A 24,487-nucleotide genomic window follows, 5' to 3' on the forward strand; every position below is an offset into this window, starting at 1 on the left:
TTTTGTGGGTGTTTGTACTAGCTAAGTAAAGGGCTTTTTGTTTTCTAACTTATCTTTTGATCTGTTTGGTTGGGAGACCAAACAACCTATAAAGCTAATGGAAAAAACCTTTCTTGAAGTCAATAATTATCACATTGTTGATACTTCTACCTATGAAAAAGACCTCAGAAATCATCTAGACCAATCTCTCATTTCACAGATGAAAAGAAGAAAGCCTAAAAAAAATGAATTTAGTGGAAGTGATTACACACATATTGTCTTAGTGCTGAAATACAATCCAGGTTTCAAGGATCATTCACCAGCGTTCCACTGACCACATTACACGAACTTCAAAACAACTCAGAGTTACTATGATTTCTTGATGTTCTTAACTAATTTATATTCTGGTATCAATTAATTTAGTATTTCAATGTTTCCATAACAAAAATTCAGTCCAAATTCATGAGCTTGATGTTTAGAACTCATATGTCTCACCATACCTCTTTCTACATGCCAGACTCTGCAATCTGTTTCATGTTTTTCCAACTCTGAGCTTCCACCAGAATGCACAGGCTTACCATATCTGCATATTTATCCTCAATGCCAACTGAAAGACCACATCTTCCATGAAAACTGCCCTCAAACCCAGTCAAAGAAGAGAATGGCCCTTTGTATTTCTCCTAGGGATTTTATATTCTGCCTTGTACTGCCGTAGGAATAACTGCATTAGATGCAGGAAACTTGGGAACTGGTGCTATATGGTTTTTGCTTTTAGGTTCTGTCACTACTTGCAACTAATACATATTTAAACTAAAATAAATGCCCCTCTAGGTTAAAATTTTCCATAAGGATTTTCTTGAACGCAATTTCTAAGTGTCCGAAAAAAGCTCGGTTGGAGTAGGCATGAACTGGACATACAGGACTTGTATTGCTTTAAGGAAATACATGATGTGAGAACATTTTCAAATTATTGTCTCTTTTCTGAGTGCTTTCTCTTTTCTTGTAAAAATCATCATCCATTGTGCATAATTGGCCCAGATCTTTCTTACTGGTAGTGTGAAAACTTACAGGAGTGAAATTTGAGAGCTACAGAAAACATTAGAGAAAACACTAAGAGATATAGGAAATATTAGAGAAGCATCATGCAAATACTTGCCTAGAAACATTTTGTTGGAAATTCAGATTCTTTTTCAGTTTTCAGAAATAAATGTAGATAAAAAGGTCAGAAAAACAAAAATCTATCTTATCGTTTATCAGTTCAAAGTAAATAAAAGGAGTTTACCATCTGACAGTCCTTTGGAAAACTATTATGCAATTATTCTCGGCCCAGATTTCATCTAGAACATTCAAATCCATTGTAATCTTACCAAATCCATAACATGTTTTGGGTTAAGCCACCTCCAAATAGAATAGTTCAATAACTAATATACTCAAGAGAGATTTTTTTTCTCTCTCTCTTTTTAAAAAGAGTTGCTTAAAAAAACAAAATTGGGGGCAGCTCAAGCCTGTAATCCCAGCACTTTGGGAGGACGAGGTGGGCAAATCACGAGGTCAGGAGTTTGAGACCAGCCTGGCCAATATGGTGAAACCCCATCTCTACTAAAAATACAAAAAGTAGGCAGGCGTGGAGGCACGCACCTGTAGTCCCAGCTACTGGGGAGGCTAAGGCAGAAGAATCACTTGAACCCGGGAGGCAGAGGTTGCAGTGAGCCGAGATCATGCCAGGGCACTCCAGTCTGGGTGATGGGGCGAGACTCCGTCTTAAATAAATAAATAAATAAAAATTCAGAATAGGGAAGCAACTCCTCCTTATGACGAGTACCTTTCGGCACTTATATGGGCTTGCTTTTGCACTGACGGCACCACTTTCATTCAAAAAAAAGAAGTTCGCTTGCACAATCTCCAAAGACCCGTTTGGCTTGGTTTCATGTTCTAAAAGTAAGGTTTTAGATTAAGTGAAAAATAATACTTCTGACACATAATTATAAGGTTTTTAAATTTTCTCTATGTTGGTGTAAACTTATGAAGTCCTTCCTATGAAAACTGTCCCCCAAATCACGTTACTTGGTCGTCCTCGAGGAACGATTTTAAATGAAAAGCACATAAAGTGCTGTAGCATGGAGACGAGAGACAAATTACTATGCTCTTCTCCCAAATTAAGTTATGACTTACTAGGGGAGGAAAAGGAGCAGTATAAAGCCCGGTCCTCTGCGGGAAGTACTCGGAGGCCTGCCCCGGAGCGCGCTCCTCTCGGCTACGAGATGAGGGGCACGCAGACGGCCGCGCCTCTCGGTGAGTGTGCGTGTATCAGTGCATGATTCCTTTACTCCGCCCACAGGGTCTGGGCATCCGTCATTACCCACGGCTGCCTGGTCAGCAAACAACAGCTGATCCGACAGCCGCCAGTCACCTCGACGGTCCACGCCCACCGCTAGCCTCCAGTCTCCCACAGACCGGAAGCCCTTTTGCCCCGGCTCGCAGGTCCACCCTTTATTGACAGCAGGAACCGGAAGCTCTTTTGCCCCGATCGCCTGCGCGCGGCCTCGTTGGCCGCACAGGCGCAGTGGAGCTCGGGCGGAGTTGTGGGAGTGGAGGAGGAAGAGGCGGTGGGGGGTACGGGGGCTGGTCCCAGAAGATGGCGGAGGCGGGGGTGAGTAGGGGGTCTCCCGGCGAAGCGCGGGTGACGTGGTGCTGAGGAGAGCGGCCTGAGGAGGAGGGTGGCCCTCGGGAAGAAGAACTACTTGTGTTGTTGCAGCCTGGGAACCCTGGTGGCAGGTGCGGGGAGCCAGGACCACTGATGGGCCTGCAGGGCAAGAGGCTCCGCTTACCTGAGAGGGGTCCGCGAGGTCCAGAAGGGGACTGCGGGATCGGGGAGGGGTCATAGGAGGCGTCCAGGCTCCTCGGGCAGTGGATGAGTGTCTGAGCGGGAAGAAGTCTGGAGGACGGCGGGAAGGGCGAGCCAGAGGTCTGATGAGGTGGAGGTCAGCGAGCTGTCAAGCATAGAGCTGCCAGGACTTGGGGGCTTGTAACCTGGGAGAGAAGACTCAGGTTTGGGCCGGGGTTGGATCCAAAGAAGACAGGTTATAATCCACTCAAAAGATAGGGCATTGGGTTGAGGAGTAGGACTCTGGCATTTTGGACTGGAATTGGTTACCTATGGAATAGGTGTTTCGGTAAAGCCAAAGAATTCTTGCCAGGGCCTGGAAGTGGATTTGATGATAGTTACTGGATTTTACGGTTGTTTAGTGGGGATTGGCAATATGGAGAAGGAAAGCAGTGTGGATTATGGGAGTGGGCGCGAGCAATGGTGCTAACACCGTGTCCAGTTAACGTTGGAAAAAGTTGTTAAAAGTATGATATTAGCTAGATACTCTAGGAAAATATACCATGAAGAACTTGCTGTTTTGTAGGATTGATGAAGAACTGCTTTAAAAACGAATGGTTAGGCTTGGCAGCTGGGCCGCTGAAACTGTTTGGTATCAGTATTGCGGTGAAGCTGAGGACTGCAGGGGAATGCGTGCTCCAGTCCTGGTGCAGAAAAAATAAAAGCAGCCAAACAGTAGCTAGATGGTGTTTTGTAACTTTTGGGTTTGGCCCTGATAGTGAACCACTGAATGAAGATAGATGAAGGGAATGCTACTAATGGGGACCCCAAAGAAAACGGAAATTAGACGTGTACCCTTCCTGTTTTCTCTTGCTCAGTACTGTGTTTTATCATTGTGTTATGTCACAGTTATCGGTTCATGTCTGCTATCCAGTGACCAGGCTGTGAATCATGTACCTTTGGGAAAGAGGTTGATTCTGTTTAACTGACAACTGTTGCTTTTGCAGATGGTCACAGGGAAAGGAAAGGATAAAATGCAGTTCAGTAGTTTAAAGACAGTTTTCTTAGTTCAGAAACTTAAAACGATGGAGTAACATTTTTAGGCACTGAGATATGACATTTAAAAGCTGTAAGGGAATGTGAATGCAGCTAGCTTACTGGTTTCTGTGTTTGGGTTTTAATGTTGAGAGGAAAGAGTTGCAGTGTTTCTAAGGCAAATATTTCTTTTCTTCTTAGAAATTTTTAACGTCTCTAGCCCAGGATACATGTAGATATGTTTTTATTTAGGGAGAATTAAACTGTTTCATTGATTTAAGTATGTTTTTTTCTAATGTTAGTGCTTATCCTATTTCAAGAATGCTATTCTAATTAAGAGAGCATATGATGAAAAATATTTGAGGTAGTAATTCCACTTTATTGTTTAGTAGCTTATGTGACCTAAGCACCCGAAGAGACAGGGTTATCTGAGGGAGTAAAAATATTTCTTTTACTGCTAATCATTGGAAAAAGAATGGTCTTGTCATTTGGTTTTAGGGGGTGTTGCAGTTGTTGCAATGCAACAGGTTCTTAAGGTTACTGGAATATTTTGTATGTGTGTTTGTTTTCAAACGCTTGTTGCCTCTAAGTTGTTTCAGTGGCCAACATGAACTTTGATTTTTATTCACAAAGCTCATAATCACTTATAACTCTTTTTTTAACCTAAAAGTAATAATATCAATCCATTAGTAGGCAGCCATACACCTGGATTAATGTTTTTCCAGTATTGATGATTCATCACTGATCTATGCAAATTATTTGAACTGTTTTTCTTTCTGTTTAGTATTGTACTTTCCAGAAATTTTAGGCCAGGGCTCAAAGTAGAATTTTTCAAGTTTAGTGGAAAGTTTTTCTTTGTGAATTGTTGAAAACATTATTTTGGTATTTGGTAGTTTACCAACATGATTTTAAAAACGGTTTCTTGTGTGGCACTTAAATTGTTTTGTACCATGTTTGTGAATGGAAGCAATGTGGTGAAGCAGAAAGAACTCTAGACATGGGGTCAGAGTGGGTGGGCCTAGTCCTGGTGCTACCTGGTAACAGTTCTGTGATCTTAGAAAGTTACTTAACCTATTTTATTTCGTAATATGGGAACTAACAGCACCTGCCCATTTACCAGGATTGTTTTCGAGAATCTATGGAGATACTGTCCTTTAAACAGTACCTTTATACCAGAGACTTCCCTGGTCAGCAAATTATTTGTCAAGTAATCTAAAGTTTTCAAATATAGATTTTTAAAAAAATTTTGGAACCTCAAGTTTATCATTAATGTAAGACTAATATTTAAAGGTATAGAACCACTTTGTTTTAAGAAAATGGTATCAGTACATAATCAGAAAAACAAACTTCAAAATAAACGAAGGGAGCTTACTTTCCCTTGAAAATAACCCACTCCTCTAGTGTGCAACTGGTATCATAAACATCCTTTTAAAGGAATTTCATTGTTGCATGGTAGGGGGTGAAATGGTTTTGTGGAAGCCTCTATCCCTTTGATGAGTCTGGTCATTTTCGGGCATTCACTATGCATGTTTGTGGTAATAAGAACTGATGGTACTGTCTTAATCTTGTTACTCCAGTTGACCACTTTGCATGTCATTGGCCTTGCTAGTAGAGTGAGAGAACTGTTAGATTACTGATTCTTTACTTTGGATCATGGACTTTTTTGAGTACTTGATAATAATTATGGAACTTTCGTCCCAGAAAAAAATGCATATATACACAACTTTTTTGCTTTGTTTTGCATGGGGGTCTCATACCCATTGGAATAGATGATCTCCCAGTTCCCTGCTATTTCTTAAAGCTTTTACTTTTTGTCACCAGTAATTATATACTATTGTATTATGATGTAGTTACAAAATTAACTTTTTGAATCTCATTCAAATAAACATCAAACAAATGTGTTATTTTTAAGGAGAACTTTTGGGGCAAAGTAGGAAACTGAACAAGCACTGCCAGGAAAGGTTAAATAAACAGCTGTGGTAGAAAATGTAAATAAACAAAGTCTCCAGCTGTCTTGAAATAGAATGAAGTATCTAGCAATCAGTGGCTCTCATTGTGGTGACAATTTTGGTTATCACAAATCGGGGAGGGGGCATTTAGTGGGTGGGAGCCAGGGATGCTAAATGTTTTACAATGCTTAGAACAGTCTCATACAGCAAAGAATTGTCCTGCCTAAAATGCCAGTGCCCTTTGACAAATGCTGGTGAGTGTGAGATGGGGACTAGCATGAGTGAAATAGCTTTTTTAAACTGAAGTTGTTTTCCTTTTTAAAAATACTGTTACACATAAAATACCCCTTTCCATTAATTCCCTTTTGGAAAAATCACAAACAGAAACAAATGATATACTATCTCAATGTGGGTTACTCAGAAAGTATGCCCATCTTCTAGCTACTGTTAGCAGCACATGAGGGCAGTGTGCTGTGTCTACTGGGATTTGAGGAAGTAAAGAGTCAACTTGTTCTCATACAGAGTATTTGCTATTTTTTCTTTTTACTTTAAAACATATTTTTACACCTTGATCTAGTACTTTTAAAGAAAATTTCAAGGCGATTGTGCATTTATTCGCATCGTCTTCGTGCAGTTGTATAGTCACTTACTTATTTTGGCTTACTACCTTAGAGTGTATTATAGTTGAGATGGTATTTCAACATCTAACCATCTTTTCAGTAACCAAACACCTTTATATAGAACCATGTGCCGAAAAAGAAGTCTGAGCAGTTGAGATGGAATGGAATTCAAGGTATAGAGGCAAGAGGATGAGCTTCGGGGTCAATTAGACCTGAAGTAAAATTTCAGTTTTGGTACTGCATGTCACATGACCATAAGCAAATTGCTGAATCTCTTTGACTTGGTAGCCTCATCTGTAAAATGAGGATGATAATTCCTACCTTTGTGATTGTTTTGAAGAGTAGAGTTACTATATGTCTGGCATGGACTAGGCCCTCCATAAATGGGTGCCCTATAAAGAATGATGATGATGATAATGAAGATGGAGAGTTCTGTAGCTACTGAACCTTGCCAGAAGCAACCAGATGATGATGATGATGATGAAGGAGAGTTCTGTGGCTACTGAACCTTGCCAAAAGCAACCGGATGATGATGATGATGATGATGATGATGAAGGAGAGTTCTGTAGCTACTGAACCTTGCCAAAAGCAACCAGATGATGATGATGATGATGATGATGATGATGAAGGAGAGTTCTGTAGCTACTGAGCCTTGCCAAAAGCAACCAGGTGGTGGTGATGATGATGATGATGATGATGATGATGATGGATAGTTCTGTAGCTACTGAACCTTGCCAAAAGCAATCAGGTGGTGGTGGTGATGATGATGATGATGATGAAGGAGAGTTCTGTAGCTACTGAACCTTGCCAAAAGCAACCAGGTGATGATGATGATGATGATGATGATGATGATGGATAGTTCTGTAGCTACTGAACCTTGCCAAAAGCAACCAGCTGATGATGATGATGATGAAGGAGTTCTGTAGCTACTGAACCTTGACAAGAGCAACCAGGTGATGATGATGATGATGATGGAGAGTTCTGTAGCTACTGAACCTTGCCAAAAGCAACCAGGTGATGATGATGATGGAGAGTTCTGTAGCTACTGAACCTTGCCAGAAGCAACCAGATGATGATGATGATGATGATGATGATGATGATGAAGGAGAGTTCTGTAGCTACTGAACCTTGCCAAAAGCAACCAGGTGATGATGATGATGGAGAGTTCTGTAGCTACTGAACCTTGCCAAAAGCAACCAGATGATGATGATGATGATGATAAAGGACAGTTCTGCAGCTACTGAACCTTGCTAAAAGCAACCAGCATGCATGGCATGCTCATATGCCTGGATTCCACAGCAAGGAATGGTCTGCAGGACCAGGTCAGGAGGAGATGTTTCTGGGCATTTTCAGTTGGTATTTAGAGTATGTTTTCCCATGAATTAGCTATACTGTGGGTTAGTTTTTTCAGTCCCTTAAGCAGTGGAGTTCAATTACTTTATAGTCTAAGTAGGTCAGTGAGGACTACTAGCCTGGGAACAGAATTTCCTCTTGAATGTTGAACACACAGCTTTGATGTGGCACAGCCCCAGGCCTGTTGTCTAAGTGTTTATCACATGGAACTGATAGGCTGTGGAGGTTACTAATACTTACAAATATTCTCATTTTCATACTAGTTTTTTTTTTTGTAATTCAGCCCCATTCTCTGCAGTTTACACGAGGGCTTTGTTCCAAAATTCTTTCAAAGGTTGTTTGAGACTGGAAAACTCAGAGGAAATGTATATATTTTAAGTGATGATTAGGAGCTAGGTTTGCTCTCATAAAGGCCTACTTTACCCTATATGGTTTGATTCAGAAAGAGTTAACCCAGTTTAAGCAAATATGATTATGTGGAGCTCCCACTGTGAGCTAAGCAGGAACTTTTCTGGGTGCATAGGCACAGTGATATTAATATAATCATAAATAAGACCTTCATGAAACGTTTACAATCCATAAAGCAACTATACCTATAATTACAAAGTAGTCATTCTAAGTGCTACACTTTTTAAAATAAACTGCTTTTGGATTAAAGGAAATATTATTTCTGTACCGACTTATGAAAGTGCCGAAGATACATTGTTGGATGGAATAAAAGTAAATTACCTGTGTAGTATTTTTTCCCATTTAAAAACTGTTAGTATTCATAGAAAACACATCGAATATGTGACAGTTTGGGAGACTGAACATTATGGTAAGAATGAAGGCTTTCGAGTCAGGCTGCATACTTTTGAATCCCAGCTTGGTCTCTTACTGGAGGTGTGCACTAGGTCAAGTGACTTAACCTTTCTTTGCTTTTTTGCGTCACCTATAAAATGTACATAATAATTGCACTTAACCTCTGAAGGTTATTGTGAGGATTAAATGAATTAGCACATGTCAGGTGCTTAAAACAGCACATAGAATGCCCCAAAAGGAAAGATCACTTTGGTCAGAGGAATGAACAAATACCTAGACTGATTGTAGTAGCAAAGTTTTAGGTTTTAGAAGTCAGGAACCAAGTGGATAAAACTCATTAGAATCTAGCCATTAGATTGTTCTTCATTTTCTTCACTTCCTTTCTTTTGTTTGTCCTCCAGCTTTCTTACAGTCCCTTCTGTGATTGCAACAAGGGCAGACTGTTGAGGCAGGGGTGGGATAGTGTTGAGCCCCTGGGGAGAGTGAATCAGGTCTGGTTTCTGTGGTTGGTGTATATGTAGGTGTGTGCATGGTGGTCTGGTTTTGTAGAATGTTTTTGTGCGGATAACCAAATATATAAGCAATAAACATTAAAACAGGTTATTTTGTCCTTCTATGGAGGTTGTCCTCATGACTTATTTTATTGCAAAAAATACAGCGTCTTCAGTCAGAATACGCTTACCTGTAAAATATAAAATACACTATTGTACTGATAGGCTTAGAGATTTAGGGAGAAGAAAACAGAGAGCAGGGTTTTACCCTCCAGATTCTAGTGGAAGTGTCAGATTACCTGTTCTGCTTTTCTCAGAGATAGAGCAAGCTGTTTCTACTATGATTCTAACCTTTAGGTCTCTTAGGTCACTTTTTCTGTCCTAGTAAATGTAACGGTAGTACTTTATTTTTTATTACATCTTGCATATAAAAATACTTTTAAAACTTTTTCTTATTCAATAAATGTTAATAATTTGAATAAATTAGTATACAAGCTTGTCATTTTCTCATTTGTCCATTTAAATGAACTAGTATTGAAATCAGTAAAATTACAATAATCATGTATTAGATGCTCATTAATTTCTTTTTTCTTATCTCTTTCAGGATTTCTGGTAGGTCCTACTTTAGGACAAGATGTGGTGGTACTGTTGAAGCGTCAGTCTTTGATTCACAGACACTTGAGCTTTTCAGCCGGGAAGCCTTTCCCTTTTTTTTTTTTTTTTAACGGCTTACTGAACCTATGAAACCATGGCGGAAGGAGAGACAGAGTCACCTGGGCCCAAAAAATGTGGCCCATATATCTCATCTGTCACTAGCCAGAGTGTGAACTTGATGATTCGAGGAGTAGTGCTATTTTTTATTGGAGTATTTCTTGCATTGGTGTTAAACTTACTTCAGATTCAGAGAAATGTGACGCTCTTTCCACCTGATGTGATTGCAAGCATCTTTTCTTCTGCATGGTGGGTACCCCCATGCTGTGGCACGGCTTCAGGTATGTGTAGGATGTTTCTGTAATGCTTAGAAAGGAAATAGGGTAAATGAGTATGGATGTTGTCTGAGCAATAAACCTTTTTTAAAAAGAGAATATATTCATTGAGATACAATTTAGATATAATACACTGGACCTGTTTGAATTGAACAACTTGATGTGTTTAGGTAAATGCGTACAGTCACGTGGCCACTGCCAATCCAGCTGTGGAACATTTCCATCACCCTCCAGAGTCTCTCGTGTCCTCTTGCGGTCCATTCCCCAACCCAGCCTCAGGCTACCACTGATCTGCTTTCTGTTGCCATAAATTATTTCTCTCTGTTCTAGAATGCACTATAAATGAACTCATAAAGTATGTATTTCTTTCTGTCTCATTTCTATCTGTCCTGTAAACTTTTAACATTTACTTCTAAAAAACAATCCTGTTTCCCTTAGGGATGAAGCATTTAACCCTTTAATTTTGTTCTTTCTTCAACCCATTTCATCTAAGTGTTATTTTAAGTTATTTTGAGGACGAGCACCACCATCTGGTTTTAAGGGTTTGATGCGTGTGTTGTGATCTTGTTTTTGAAGTAATAAAAACTTGAAAACCTGAATAATTCAAGTTTAAAGCTTCATGTTGTATTTTTTTAGATTTTTGTAAATGCCTTTTTCCTTGGTATCTTATTTTTGTAAGTACCTTAAGAATAAGAAATATTTAAAGAGATCTATAAGGTAGACTCTTTGCATAAAATTATTATCCTATTAGTTACTTTAGATTTTTTTTTTTTTTGGTGGTGGGCAATGTGTAATGCATAGAGTAGAGCATTTCACAATACTTTATTGAAGCCCTACATCCACAGTGGATAGCTCTTTGGTGTTTTCTAATGACCAAGACCAATAGATTAATACTGTTTTTAATAATAAAGTAATAGAAGGAAACCATAATCATGTGGTAGAAGATGATTCTGATTGAAGGAGAAAATTGCTTTTTTAAATACCCATTTAGTGTCTCATACTTAACATATATGAATGAATATCTTGCAACATAATATGTATCCTTCTTGGCTTCCATCCAAAAGCTGGAGGTTGAAGGGTGAGTTTGAAGGGTGAGGTTGCACTTTCGAGAAGTGTTAGAATGGCCTTGTGAAACTTACTGGACAATTATAGAATCTGGTTGCACGGTTAGAGGGGCACTGTTGTAGTGAGGCTTTAGTGCTTATATACTGATGTCTCACTATTACAGGGTTCACATTAAAAGTGAAGTCATGAAGGCAGTGATTCTTAATTTCCCCAGGGTTGTCATTCTCCAAGTGAAAAGGCAAAATAGTCCAAATAAAAAACAAATTGTATCACTCTGCTGTATGTACTGGTCCTCATGCATTTTTCTTTCATTTAAATTCAGAAGAGAAAACGTTTTCTCAACAACTTTTCTAGTTCTTTGTTTCTTTTCTTCTATGGTATAGTCTGGCTGCCAGTAGAAGCTTTTTGGGACATGGAAGAACATACATGTATTTTCAGGATAGAACAAAGGGAAGGTCAGAGAAGGGAAACTGTTGCTTAGTGAATGTCTGCTAATGTGCTAGGTACATCCTGTAATCCCAGGGTTCTGTAGAGCAACTTTGGGAGAGAGATGTTTGGTTTTGTGCCTGTTTGGGGGGGGATGAGGACACTCACTGAAATGAAGAAAGAAAACCAGTGAGCCCAGGGTCCCAGAGCCAGTGAGTGGTGTGACTGGGCCCACATGTCACATGTTAGGGAAGGGAAAAGGAAGCTACTCAAACTTTCCCCTACTCGGGATGCCTCTTTTCAAGCCTCCAGACTGGGTGCCAGACCTAGATGAAATTCCCTGGCATGTGTTGTGCATTTGGGCTGGGACAGGAGAACTTAACTGAGGTTTCATTGTACCTCCACTATGACGAGTAACAGGGCTGCATAGTGTCCTTCTGGTCCTTCTGCCCTGTAATGTCAGCACTTTTGCCATAAACTTACATTTTAGAAAGGAAAATTTCTAATGCTAATACCACAGTTCAGCTGCTACTTTCCTTCCTATTTTCAGCCACTAGGTTTGTCACACTTACGAACTTAACCTCATACCTTTTCATTTGGGGAATTTGCGTTTACATTTCTTGCTTAAGTATCTCTTCTGAAAGCAGTTTGTACCACGAGGTACTTGGGCAAAAGAAAGAGAGGCATTAGGAAATCTAGATTCCAGCGAATTCTGCTACCAATTTTGTTCGTTAAGTCATGGTGTTTCGTTGATGAGAGTGAAAGATACCAGATTTGTGCAAGTTAACCAGAGATGGAAAATGGATTCTCGCAAAACCTCTGCTCTGCTATCCTCTGCATCATTATTTTAGGGAAAGTATCACGGGAAAAGAAGTAAATGATTTAAGAAACATAGTGTGTTTGCGTTTGTGTGTATATGTAATATGCATATGTTTTTGTGTGTATGTGTTGTGTGGGTTTTCAAGACCTCTCTAGGGTCTTACCATCTTAAGTCAGAAAAACTGATAATCCTTTGATTTTCCTGTTCAACTAACATTCATAGTCCGAGCAGCTACCTTTTGGAGGGGCTCCAGAATCACCATCTTCTGTGTGTAGAAAGTACTCCTGGTTATTTGCCACCTTTCTCTGTAGCACAATCCTGGAAAATTTGCTAGTGGTGCTTCTGGAGGGACAACTGATAGGGAACTTTGGTAAACTAATTTTGATGACTTTTTTCCTTAATTCCATATTTTTAGTTTGATAATGCTGATGTTACAAGTTAACTTCCTTATGTATGCCATGTACCAGAATTGGAATTAGAAATATTTTCAGCGTTATTGAGGGCCACAAAGAAATCTTTCTAAAGAATACATAGAAAAAGACAACTCATGTGGATAAAATAAGTAGAGAAGTTGCCTCAAAAATCACAAGTAGCCTGGTTGTGTCCAAACGTACGAAAATAATATCTAATGTAAAAAGAAAAGAAAAATCTTTCCTGTTTAGTTTTACAGTCCATTGCCCCATTCCTATAGAACCTTGTAAGATTTCTTGCTTTGTCTCCTTTTCTACATCCAGTTTCCAAGTTTTACATCTTTCCTCTGTCTCTTTCTTCGTCCATCCATCCCTCAATGGCTGTGCTTGGAGTCTTGAGTCTTTTCTCTTCCTGCGTCTAGTTTTGCACCCACCCGTTTCTCAGCCCCCTTGTGTGGTACCCTCACTACTAAGAAGATGGCCTCTGTCTGGTACAACAGTGATGACATTGTTTTCCTGATTGCCCATTGTCTGCAGGGTAAAGGCTTTATAATATGGCCCTTGCCTGCTTTTATCTTCTTCAGAGTCTTTCTGGACTCTGCAGCTCCCTTTGTGTCTGAAGCTTACAGCTTCCTTGTAACACCAGCAGTTTCCAGTTGTCCATGATTGTCCTCAGTCACCTCCCTTTAATGAGAGCACTGTTTCTGCGCCATTTACTGCTGAATGCTCCTGCCTAAAGTGTCATCTCTTTCTGTGAAGCTTTTCTGACAGCCCAGCACCTTGCCTTCCCGCAGCACAGGCAAAGAGAAGCCTGGGACCCCTCTGTCCTGTCAGCTGTACTTAATGCAGGATTGCATTTAATTGTTTTGTTTCTATGGTCACTTTGCAACTGGAATCATATCTTACTCTTTTGCCTTTTTTTTTTTTTTTTTTTTTTTTTTTTAGACAGAGTCTCACTCTGTCACCTGGACTGGAGTGCAGTGGCACCATCTTGGCTCACTGCAACCTCCACCTCCTGGCTTCAAGCAATTCTCCTGCCTCAGCCTTCCAAGTAGCTGGGATTACAGGCGCCTGCCACTACGCCCAGCTATTTTTTTTTTTTTTTTTGTATTTTTAGTGGAAACAGGGTTTCACCATGTTGGCCAGGCTGGACTCTAAACTCCTGACCTTGTGATTCGCCTGCCTCGGCCTCCCAAAGTGCTGGGATTACAGGTGTGAGCCACCACACCTGGCCTTGCCTTTTTAAATCTCCAGCAAATACCAAGAACCAGACATATGGTCAGGGCTTAAGTATTTGTTGAAGGAAAATATTATCTTGTAGTTTTCCATCGAAGTATACCTCATGGAGTGTTTTCGTTTATTCAGTTCCTGTTTTCTTACAAACTGTCTGGCTTTGACTATGTTCCTTTTAGCGCCTCCCTGCATTAAGCACGCTCCCGTAAAAAAGTGATGACTTACTACTGAGGTTTTACAAACTTCTTTAGTGTTTGGCTTTGGTCGACTGTAACTAGTTACTGGGAAATAACTTAAAGATATCACAAGTAATGTGATTTTTGCATCGGAGAACCATTTGATTTATAAGCAGGACTGTGCTTGCATATGATTTTACACAGCCATGATTTTAACAGTCTTTCTTGTTGTTTTTTTTTTTTTTTTTTTTTTGAAAAAAAAAGTACAGGAAGAGGAAAAGAGGCCCAGACATACTCTGTCGAGCTCTCAAACAGTGGAACCTCACAGTATTGCATGTATTGCTATCAGACTCTGCCATGCCTTTATTTAAGGGAAAGAAAGAAGACGTTTAATGGGAAGTGACAAGCTTCTTTGAATTCTCCCTCTCAGTGAGCAGCTGAGAACCATGCATACTCAATGGATTTGATTTTTATTGGCAAATCCCAGGGTTGGCAGTGTGGCAGTTTAAATTTCTTTTTGTGTTTTTGCTTTCTCTCCTCAATTGTCTCTCACTTGCAAGTCTGACATCACATGCATAAAAATATAGTCAATTTTACTTATTTATATCTTGGCACACACATGTCAGTATTCTCTATGTAATAATTCTTTACCTGTGGCATCAGTTGCTCAGGAAAATTGACTTGGAATGTCTGCTTTTAGTTGACTTTACTCAGCAACAGGCAAAGGGAGGATATATATCATGGGGGGACCGGGGTGACAAATGAGCTGTTAGTTTTATGAATGCTTGAGAAAAAAAGGTGATATTTGTTTAGTTACATTTGAACTGTTAGAGATGCTTGTTGCCGTTTTATTTGTATAGAAATTTAAAAATCCTGTCAGTTAAATCTTCTCGGAATTTTGGAGCAGTCTTTTAAATAGGAATATAGTGTGAAACTTCTAGACTTACAAATCGTTATTGGAGCTCTGCATTGCCGAGATAGTTGTTAATCTCTTGATGTTCTATGAGCCATCTATACTCAGCAAATGCCTAACTTAAAAGAGTTGTGGACTAGAAAATGCATACAGTATTGCAGCATCTCATCTTGAGATAGAAGGCTGGTCACACAGCCTTTTTCAAATGCTGCACCATTGATCTGCTAGCCTGTGATTTTTGATACTAATTGGTTTCTGTTTTTCTTCGAAGAGTGAATGCATTGCCTGTGAGATATAGCTGGCTAATATTGGGTAAGGGGAGGGCCTCTTGTCCCTCAGGCACTTAGATTTTGGCATTGTAATTTCATGATTCCTCTTGAGTGGTACTGGATATTTTAAACATGCTTTTCAACTGATGTGACAGTAGTGTCTTTATTGCCAGAATGGCACAACATAATCATCCTGTTTTTAGGAAGATTAGAATGTTTTCATTAAATATTCTTTTTAATAACTAATTTAGCATTTAAAATTCTTTCCCACTAAATGAATAAAATGTTGAGGTTTGAGAAATATTTAAGAAAGGGATGAGAATATTTTGGGACCCAATCATTGACATTTTATATACAGTTATATATAATTAATGACACAGCATTCAAGGTGTTCTTTCCAGAACTAAGGGAAGTGCTAAGATGATTTCTTCTTCTAACAGTGCATTTAAAATTTAACTGAAAATTTTAAATACCTGTACACCTTGTTTCCTCCATTGTTTCTATGTGCAGAATGAGTCTACCTGTAGATTTCTGTTGTGAGTTTTCCTGCTTTGACGATATGACCTACAGCCTCATTAAAGGGCTAGAGTGGAAAGGAGTGTCAGTAAAAGGCGCTAGATGCGGAAGACTAAGACGGGAAGCTGGTAGGGGTGAGACTGATCTATGTAAGAGGCCAGCCAGAACCATCAGAACATTGTGTGTATGATGAGCTTGTTGTATACTTTTATGCTTCTAGATTTTCTTTAGATTTGTGGCATGTAATACCTATTTTATGGTTTGGAGTTTAGAGAGAACATTTCTTAACTGCTAACTGGTTTGATACTTTTCAGGTCTCATAGGTATCAGTAGCAGAAAAGTAGCATGAATCATCTAGTCCAGTCTGCTAAATTATGAATCATATATTTGAAGAGTGTTTTGTTTATTATAATTTAGAATGTTGTTGTAATCATTTGCAATACTTTCTTCATTGGTGTTATCCTCATTTCATTTCTTTTGGAAGGTAAGTTAAAAAATATCAGTGATTGATGTGAAATAAATTGTTTGTTTGTTTTTTAAGAATCTTTAAAATGCTTGTGGTGGTTGTAGTGATTCTTTTAGCTTAAGTGTTGCCAGTACAACATTGGAGATAACTTAATTTTTTTCTTTTTTCCCCACAGCTGTGATTGGGTTATTATACCCCTGCATTGACAGACATCTAGGAGAACCACATAAATTTAAAAGAGAGTGGTCCAGTGTAATGCGGTGTGTAGCAGTCTTTGTTGGTATAAATCATGCCAGTGCTGTATCCTTTACTCTGTAATGAAATGCATGATAACAAAGCTTCCAACAAACCAAAGGTTAAACAGCTCCTTACAACTTCACTGTTGTCAAATTGTGATATGCCCACTTAGTCAGAAGAAGAATGTGAACCATATTGTTGAAACATCAGTGTAGCAACTGTGCAATTACAAAGTGGGGTATAGCCTTTCATTTCAATTCGTATTTTTCAATATCACTTAGAAACTTTGCAAATTTAAAATATTTACCTGTTTTCTTAAATTTGGTTACTTAATTACTTCTGTGTAGTTAATCCAAAAATGGAACAGGTACATTTTCAGAAGAGTTTTTTCCTCTCTTTCTTTAATAATTGCTAATAAGGACATGTGGTAGCTTCAGGTGCTATTTTGTCTTTTGTTTTTCTTTTTTTTTTTTTTTTTTTTTTTTTTTTTTTTTTGAGACGGAGCCTCCCTCTGTCGCCCAGGCTGGAGTGCAGTAGCGTGATCTTGGCTCACTGCAAGCTCCGCCTCCTGGGTTCACGCCATTCTCAGGCCTCAGCCTCCCGAGTAGCTGGGACTACAGGTGCCCGCCACCACGCCCGGCTAATTTTTTGTATTTTTAGTAGAGACGGGGTTTCACCATGTTAGCCAGGATGGTCTTGATCTCCTGACCTCATGATCCGCCTGCCTCGGCCTCCCAAAGTGCTGGGATTACAGGCCTGAGCCACCGCACTGCACCTGGCCAAGAAGCTTTTTTTTTTTTTTTTTTTTTAAAAGGTAGACGCATTGGTTTTAATCAATACTGACAAACCATGTAAATGGCATAAGTAGAAATACCAACTTAGACCTTGGTCAAAAATAAATTTCATTCCCAGTACATATTTTTAAAGTTTTATTGTTTGAAGATTCAGACATTTTATTTAGTGGTTAATGAGTGTTTTTACAGTGTCCCAGGCAGCTCCTATTTCTCTTGCCCTTTCTACCTTCTGTGCCCAGAAAAAAATGTTTGCCCTCATAAGGTTTTTCTCCTGTCGTCCTCCTCATTTCCTCTCTTCTACTTCCTCCTCATTCGCTCTGACTTTCCTTGGTAGAAGAGGAACTAGGAAATGCTGTTCCTGTCTTTTCTAGGAGATGTGGTTTAGACAGTGAAGGTGGCAGGAACCTTGGGTACTTGGAAAAGCAGTAAGTGTGACCCAGGCTGCCAAAAGTTTGCTCTTACAACTCTGCACTGGACTCAGGGCTGGCAGAGTTAGCTAGCTGGAGAGAGAGGGTGGGTCATGTGTCAAGTAGATCCCTGTGTCTTTCACAGAAAGTATTGAGGTGTTGTGGATAAGCTTGGGGGCAGAAAACACGGAAAAGAGAAGGGTTGTAGATTCCGAAAACTTATCTGCCTTCCTCTGCACAGTTGTGCTGGCTGTTGCAGTTCTGTGAATTTGGACGTCCCTCAGTGACTTTTATTATTTTTAATTTCCTTTTGTATTGAGGACATTTCCATGTGTTTATTTTGGTGAACTTTTTGAGATTTAAGATTTTACAAAAAATCTAGTGGTCAGGAGGGCTTAAAAAGATAAGATCATATACCATGATATCTAGAAGAGAACTTAGAAATCACCTAGTTGCACATTTTTTTTTTTTTTTTTGTAAAAATAAGACAAATGGAAGCTAGAGAGGTTAGGTAATTTACTAAGTCATTTATTCTGCGACATTGCAGCAGAGCTGAGAACAGACCTGAGAGAGCCTGACTCAAGTCTAGGAACATCTCATTTGCCTACACAGAAGCCTCAAAACTGTGTCAGTTCCTCTCTATCTGGTGGGTTAGATCTTTCTCTCTCAGACATTTCCACTTTGATTTTTGTTTTTATGTAGAGAAATTTAAATAGCCTTTCTGAAATTTTAAAAAAGTTTAAAATCTTTACATTGTTCACTCTTTCTTTCGCAATGAAATACTTAAAAATAGCAATCTTAGATATCCTGTTGTCCTTTAAGTAAAGTCCAAAATGTTTACCAAATTTATAGCATACACTTCTAATATTAGGTTACTTAGACTTTTCAAACTCATATGGCACTATTTTTTTATTTTTTGAGTTGGAGGCTTGTTCTGTCGCCCAGGCTGGAATGCAGTGGCACAATCTTGACTCACTGCAAGCTCTGCCTCCCGGGTTCACACCATTCTCCTGCCTCATCCTCCCGAGTAACTGGCAGCCTCCCGAGTAGCTGGGACTACAGGCGCCCGCCACCACACCCGGCGAATTTTTTTGTATTTTTAGTAGAGTCAGGGTTTCACCGTGTTAGCAGGATGGTCTTGATCTCCTGACCTCGTGATCCGCCTGCCTCGGCCTCCCAAAGTGCTGGGGTTATAGACGTGAGCCACCGTGCCCGGCCCATATGGCACTATTTTAAGACTGATATATCTGTTTACTCTGGAAGCCTCCTTACTTTGCTGTGACTTTTAATTGAGTTTAGTTAACAAACATGAAACTCATTTAATACCAAATTCCACTCCTTACATGAGTGTTTATTTCATAGGGAAATCAGAGCTCTAAACCTTTTCTTTGAACTTTAAGTATAATGATAGCAAAAGAATAAGAAAAGCTTTTCCAGAAAGCATATCCATATGAACTGTAGGTTTCTTTTTAAATCAAGCCTTAACAAGAAACGACCTTGAAGGGGTTGCCCACAATAGTCCTGAGATGCTGAGAAATAAGCAAACTGGGTGTTTAGGATAGTTGCTTGGTAGGGGTAGGGAAGTGGTGAAAAACAGAGTGTTAAAGGTAGTGGGAAATGGCTTCGTATGCTTTTTTTTTTTTTTTTTTTTTGACTTCTCTGTACTTGTAGCGTGGTCAGTTTGGTGATATGTGTTCCTCCAAAACCTCCCCCGCCTTCCCCAGTAGCTGGTTATAGAGCCAAGAGATTGCCTTTGGGACATAGATAATGCCCTTTTAATGGCACTTGAAATTAATTCCTTTAGTGTAATCCTCTAGCAAAGAGATGAGAAAACTGAATCTGTAAAGCTTCATTTTACCCAGAGATTTTGGTGTAGAAAAGGGCCATACTTTTGTGAATAGATGCTTAAGTAGGTGATGAAAATAAAATATCATTTGAACAAACTGTCCTATACCAGAAAGTCTCAGGCACCAAAATAGCTTGGCAGGTTGTAAGATAATGTTCACTTCAAGGCTTTATCCTCAACAAATTAAAACTAGAACAGTTGACATAATAGAAAGGGATACTGTGTCCTTGGTACTCTTGTTTCTGAACTGCATTATTATAAAATGTGTCTGTCAGTAAATCATAGAGAGAATGTGGTACCCTGTTAAATAGCTGTCAACTCTTCTATTTTCAAGTTCCTGTATGATTCTCAAGTAATTCTAAACCTACTGGAGAAGTAATATTGGTTTCCTTTTTTGCAAAAGTGTGTTCTTTTAGTGATACTTGTGTTCTGAGGCTTCTAATTATTTTTAGCAAAGAAAGCATTTCTTAAATAATGGCTTATAATTGGGAATGTATGTAGACTGTTTATTTTTTATTTTTTGGAGGGGTTACAGGTTGGTAGGTAATGTCTTTTATGTATCTGGTATTGGGTAAATACTGGAGATAGTTTTAATCTCACCTAGCTTCATACATTGTACTAAGAGACTGAAGTACTTGAGTAGAAGCAATTAATTCCCTTCTCAACAGATGCATCTCTTATTTAGGAAAATGAACAGGTGATATTATTTGGTTACAAGTTTTAAGATGACTTCTTAACACTGATCTCAGAAAGTGGATTTTGATAACAACATACAGTTGTCTCTCACACTGGCTGCACTATCCATTGGACTGTGGTGGACTTTTGATAGATCTAGAAGTGGTTTTGGCCTTGGAGTAGGAATCGCTTTCTTGGCAACCCTGGTCACTCAATTACTAGTATATAATGGTGTTTATCAGTAAGTATTAATCCTTAAAAGTTTGGTGCTTGTTTGCTAGATAAATAAATGTTAACTGCTTTCAGAATTGAGATTATGAAATGAGGTTAGCCAGTTTAATCTACAGAGTAGTTTATTTTCATTGTAATTATCTTAAGTGTCATTGCAGTTCCTCTGTGGGTATTAAAGACATGTCTGTTATTCTAGATATACATCTCCAGATTTCCTCTATGTTCGTTCTTGGTTACCATGTATATTTTTTGCTGGAGGCATAACAATGGGAAACATTGGTCGACAACTGGCAATGGTAAGCTGATGCTTATTAATCACTTTTCTGAATGAGATGTATGACAAGTTTTATCTAAAAGGTAGTCCTTTAAGGGAAAGCAATTTGTGAAGACAACATTCTTTGATTGATTTTTTGCACTTCCATTGAAATAAATCATTTGGAAGAATTTAATCACAGGTGTTTTAAAAGTTGAGAAGCCACTGGAGAAAAAAGCTCAAAATGTGTTATGGATAGGGCAATATGATTTATTGACCATATGGGGGATATTAGTGGTTTTTAAAAAACTAATATACAGGTTTCCACTATATCAAAAAGGGACAGTTTTGAAAGTTAAAAAGGTCACTATTAATAAGTATGTTGCTACAATAAGTATAAATTAGGACCATCTCTAACAAATCAAGACGTTTGATCATTTTAGTTATGAAGGAAAAGGACATTGTTGATGATTCCAGTCATAGATGGCAAGGGTTAGGGAGTGACATTCAGAGGCCACAGCAGTTTTATGAATAAATGCTGTCACTTTTACCTTTTTAGCCAGGTTAGGAGAATTGAGTGATTTACTTTGCTGTATTTTTGGTAAAATAGCCAACCAATTATCTTACCCTATTGGTTTCCTTTATTTTGAATTGTGGGTGTACATTTTTATAGCTGTACTTTAAAAATATTGTTTTGACTAGAAGCTTTTGTTAATGTAATAGATTTTTTCTTTTATATCATATAATGATTTGAAAATACAGTGATCTGAGTTCACCACAACAGCCCTGTCCTTAAGTTCGTGAACTGTTCTTTGCTAACTTGCCTTATTGAGGACTCAAAGAAAGCTACTTTGCTTCCTTTCATATTAAAAGATTGATCTAAATTCTAAATTATATACTGCCACTATTTGCTTGTAATGCAAAAATCTCATCTTTCTTCTGCTTTTGGCTGTGGCTTTTTCACTTCCAGAAGGTGAATTATTTTTTTCCCTGTCCCATTTGTCATTTAATCATAGTAATTATGTAACTCTCAGATTATTTGAGGAATAAATGGGCACATAGTAATAAAGTGTTCATTGTTAGAGCTTTTCAGTTTATTTGGAAGCTGTTATTCAAAAGAAATTTTCATCTGTTAACCTTTTAACCTTTTAATTTTTGCAGTATGAATGTAAAGTTATCGCAGAAAAATCTCATCAGGAATGAAGAAGGCAAAACATATCTTTTGTACAAAAAAACAAGATGAAAAGGATGTGAAGTGGTAGATATACCAACAAAACTTCAGACTGTAAAATTGCCAGGATGCAGTTTTTCCCTTGATTGGCATGTGTGTATATATGGATAAATATACACATATACACACACATATTACTGCAATCTGTGATTGCTTCGTCTGTAAATCAGTTGCAAACCTTTATGTATTTGACTTAAATAACTGTAAGATATATATGTACTACATTAAAAAGTGTTGATTAATAGATGAAATTTTTAAATTAATTTTTTAAACATGCCACACATTGTTTCACAATGTTAACGTGCCAAAATATTGTTCCTGTCATGCAGAGTCTAAGAATGCTTTGAACAATTTGTAAACTTAGTGAAATAAAATAAGAAAGCCAAAAACAAACAAACAAAAAGCATATGGGGAGCTGGTATTTTCTCTTTAGCTTACTGTTGTGCCTTTTTATTTTTCTAATCACAGCAGTATGAGTTATGAGTGCCCTAATTTGTGGTTAGTTTCTAATTTAATGCTGTTTCATAGAGTTTGGAATGTTTTGATACAGGGTGAGAATGGACTTCTGGTTTCAAACCTGCATTACTGGAGACAGCCCAAAGAGTAATTTTCTGTTTTGACAGATCTTACTGGAAGTAATATGCTAAGCAAAAGAGGTTATCAGCATTAAATTGTTTTGGTTCTAAATTTGGAACACTATATATAATTAAAAGTAAGGACTACTAGAGGATTTAATTAGAATAAATACATGTTTTGGAAATACAATGACCTCTTGCAGTGCCACAAAAGTGCAGAGTGGTATTAGCTGTCATCTGCAATACAGAATCTCATTGCTTTTGCACATGAAGCATATAGGAAACTCCAAACAGATCAAAATGAGGTTTCCAATTCTGTTGGATTCTGTCATCTATTGGGTTCTATGAAGCAAACCACTGTAGCTTTAGCTGGGTTCGGTCATATGACTCACTGTTAGTGGAATGCCTAGTTTTTCATCTTATATGCAGTCTGGGGAGTAGATGGGTACATAATTTCTTATGTATTCGTGTGTCCATTAGTGAATAGTTCAAGTCTGTTTAAGAATGTTTTGAGATGGCATTCTCTGCATGTTAAAGATCTTAATGGCAACCAGCACCTCTTAAGTATGGTTTAAACATATTCTTAGCTAAATTTTTTCCATTAGTTTTTGAAATTGATGGCAGTTGTCTGATCCACAAGGGCAAGATCTTCTGAGTACTCTGGAGTGTGTGTATGTGTGCATGCATGTGTGTGTTGGAGTGAGTGAGTGAGAGAATGTGTCTGTGCATGTGCCCATGCTTTCCTAGAATGTCAAGTAGATATTTTTACATTTTGAGTTTTAAAACAATTGCTATCAGACTGAGATCTTGTATGCCAAACTTTAATCTGCTTTTATGTTTTCAGGCTGAAGGTGTGAAAATCCTAAGAGGATTTCATATTGAATATGTGTACACAATCTTAACTATTGTGGTGGAAAACATACTACTATAATTTATTATTATATCTTCCAGATAATGTTATTCATTTAGAACAAATAAGGTATATTTTTTAGAATCAACTTTGTAAGCACTATAAAATCTTTAATAAGTTATAAGATCTATGATGTGTTTACCTTAAAAATTGCTGTTGAAAGCAACATGTATTAAATACGTAATTATCATCTGGGTTAAGAGTCTGTTTCTTCTTTGTGGTAAGTCTTAGAATATGGTACTGTGGATTAATCTAATGAAATTAACATGTGTGGTTGAAGTTACCAAGAAATTATGAAAGGAAACTAAATACAGTTGACCCTGGAACAACAGGAGTTAGGGGCACCACTCCCCAAGATAGTTGAAAATCCCATGTATAACTTTTGACTCCTCCGAAACTTAACTACTAATAGCCTACTCTTGATCGGAAGCCTTACCAATAAGAAACAGTTGATTAACAACATATTGTGTATGGTATATATATTATGTACTGTATTCTTACAATAATGTAAGCTAAGGAAAAGAAAATGTATTTACTCTTCATTAAGTGGAAGTGGACCATCATAAAGGTCTTCACTCATGCTGTCTTCACTTTGAGTAGTAGACTGAGGAGGAGGCGGAGGAGGGGTTGGTCTTGCTTTTGCAGGGGTGGAAGAAAATTTGCATTATTAGTGGACCCACATAGTTGAAGACTACGTTTTTCAAGGGTCAACTCTATATAGTATTGGTGAGATTGAATGATTATCATTGGTGTTCTTAAATTATTTTCAGGTCATCTAGAAAATAAGATAATTATAGCAAAAAAATAAAATTGTTTTGATATTTTGATAAATATATAAATGTATAAAACCTATTTTTTTCATTGAAAGAAAGTGGGAAACATTTTTTAAACATTGCTAGATTGGTAGTGCATTCTTTGATTATTTCAAGTTATAGAAATTTGCACAGTTGAAAATGGGATAAATTCTACAGAAGTGCAAGAAAACAATTCAAATTA

At 38.1% G+C, this 24,487-nt stretch overlaps 1 protein-coding gene and 1 long non-coding RNA gene across 6 annotated transcripts in view; one reads left to right on the top strand and one right to left on the bottom strand.

Annotated features, from left to right (window-relative positions):
* Window positions 1-2,436, bottom strand: part of LOC126932646 (uncharacterized) — a 61,136-nt gene extending 58,700 nt beyond the window's left edge. For all 4 annotated transcript variants that reach the window (XR_007718264.1, XR_007718263.1, XR_007718262.1 and 1 more), the window contains exons 1-2: window positions 2,152-2,436; window positions 1,618-1,739 (exon numbers count right to left, since the gene is read on the bottom strand). This is a non-coding gene — a long non-coding RNA (uncharacterized LOC126932646). The remainder of the gene's footprint in view (window positions 1-1,617; window positions 1,740-2,151) is intronic.
* Window positions 2,437-2,545: 109 nt separating this feature from the next.
* Window positions 2,546-23,687, top strand: INSIG2 (insulin induced gene 2). Of its 2 annotated transcripts, none has more exons than XM_050751717.1 (6): window positions 2,546-2,629; window positions 9,657-10,044; window positions 16,508-16,632; window positions 20,366-20,532; window positions 20,719-20,818; window positions 21,937-23,687. In XM_050751717.1, the coding sequence occupies exons 2-6, from the start codon at window positions 9,801-9,803 to the stop codon at window positions 21,976-21,978; spliced, it is 678 nt and encodes a 225-aa protein (XP_050607674.1). In that variant the 5' UTR covers window positions 2,546-2,629; window positions 9,657-9,800; the 3' UTR covers window positions 21,979-23,687. The 2 variants fall into 2 exon arrangements, with proteins under 2 accessions (XP_050607674.1, XP_050607675.1); XM_050751718.1 differs by lacking the exon at window positions 2,546-2,629 and adding an exon at window positions 2,638-2,754.
* Window positions 23,688-24,487: the final 800 nt, after the last annotated feature.

The sequence above is a fragment of the Macaca thibetana genome, chromosome 12, assembly GCF_024542745.1.
Source record: "Macaca thibetana thibetana isolate TM-01 chromosome 12, ASM2454274v1, whole genome shotgun sequence".
Taxonomy (NCBI): domain Eukaryota; kingdom Metazoa; phylum Chordata; class Mammalia; order Primates; family Cercopithecidae; genus Macaca; species Macaca thibetana.

Excerpts from the sequence above, each read along its gene's own strand:
- INSIG2 (XM_050751717.1), top strand. The coding sequence starts at position 9,801 with ATGGCGGAAGGAGAGACAGAGTCACCTGGGCCCAAAAAATGTGGCCCA. Across the intron at positions 10,045-16,507 it reads ATGCTGTGGCACGGCTTCAG|CTGTGATTGGGTTATTATAC; the intron begins GTATGTGTAGGA and ends TTTTCCCCACAG. Across the intron at positions 20,819-21,936 it reads TTGGTCGACAACTGGCAATG|TATGAATGTAAAGTTATCGC; the intron begins GTAAGCTGATGC and ends TAATTTTTGCAG.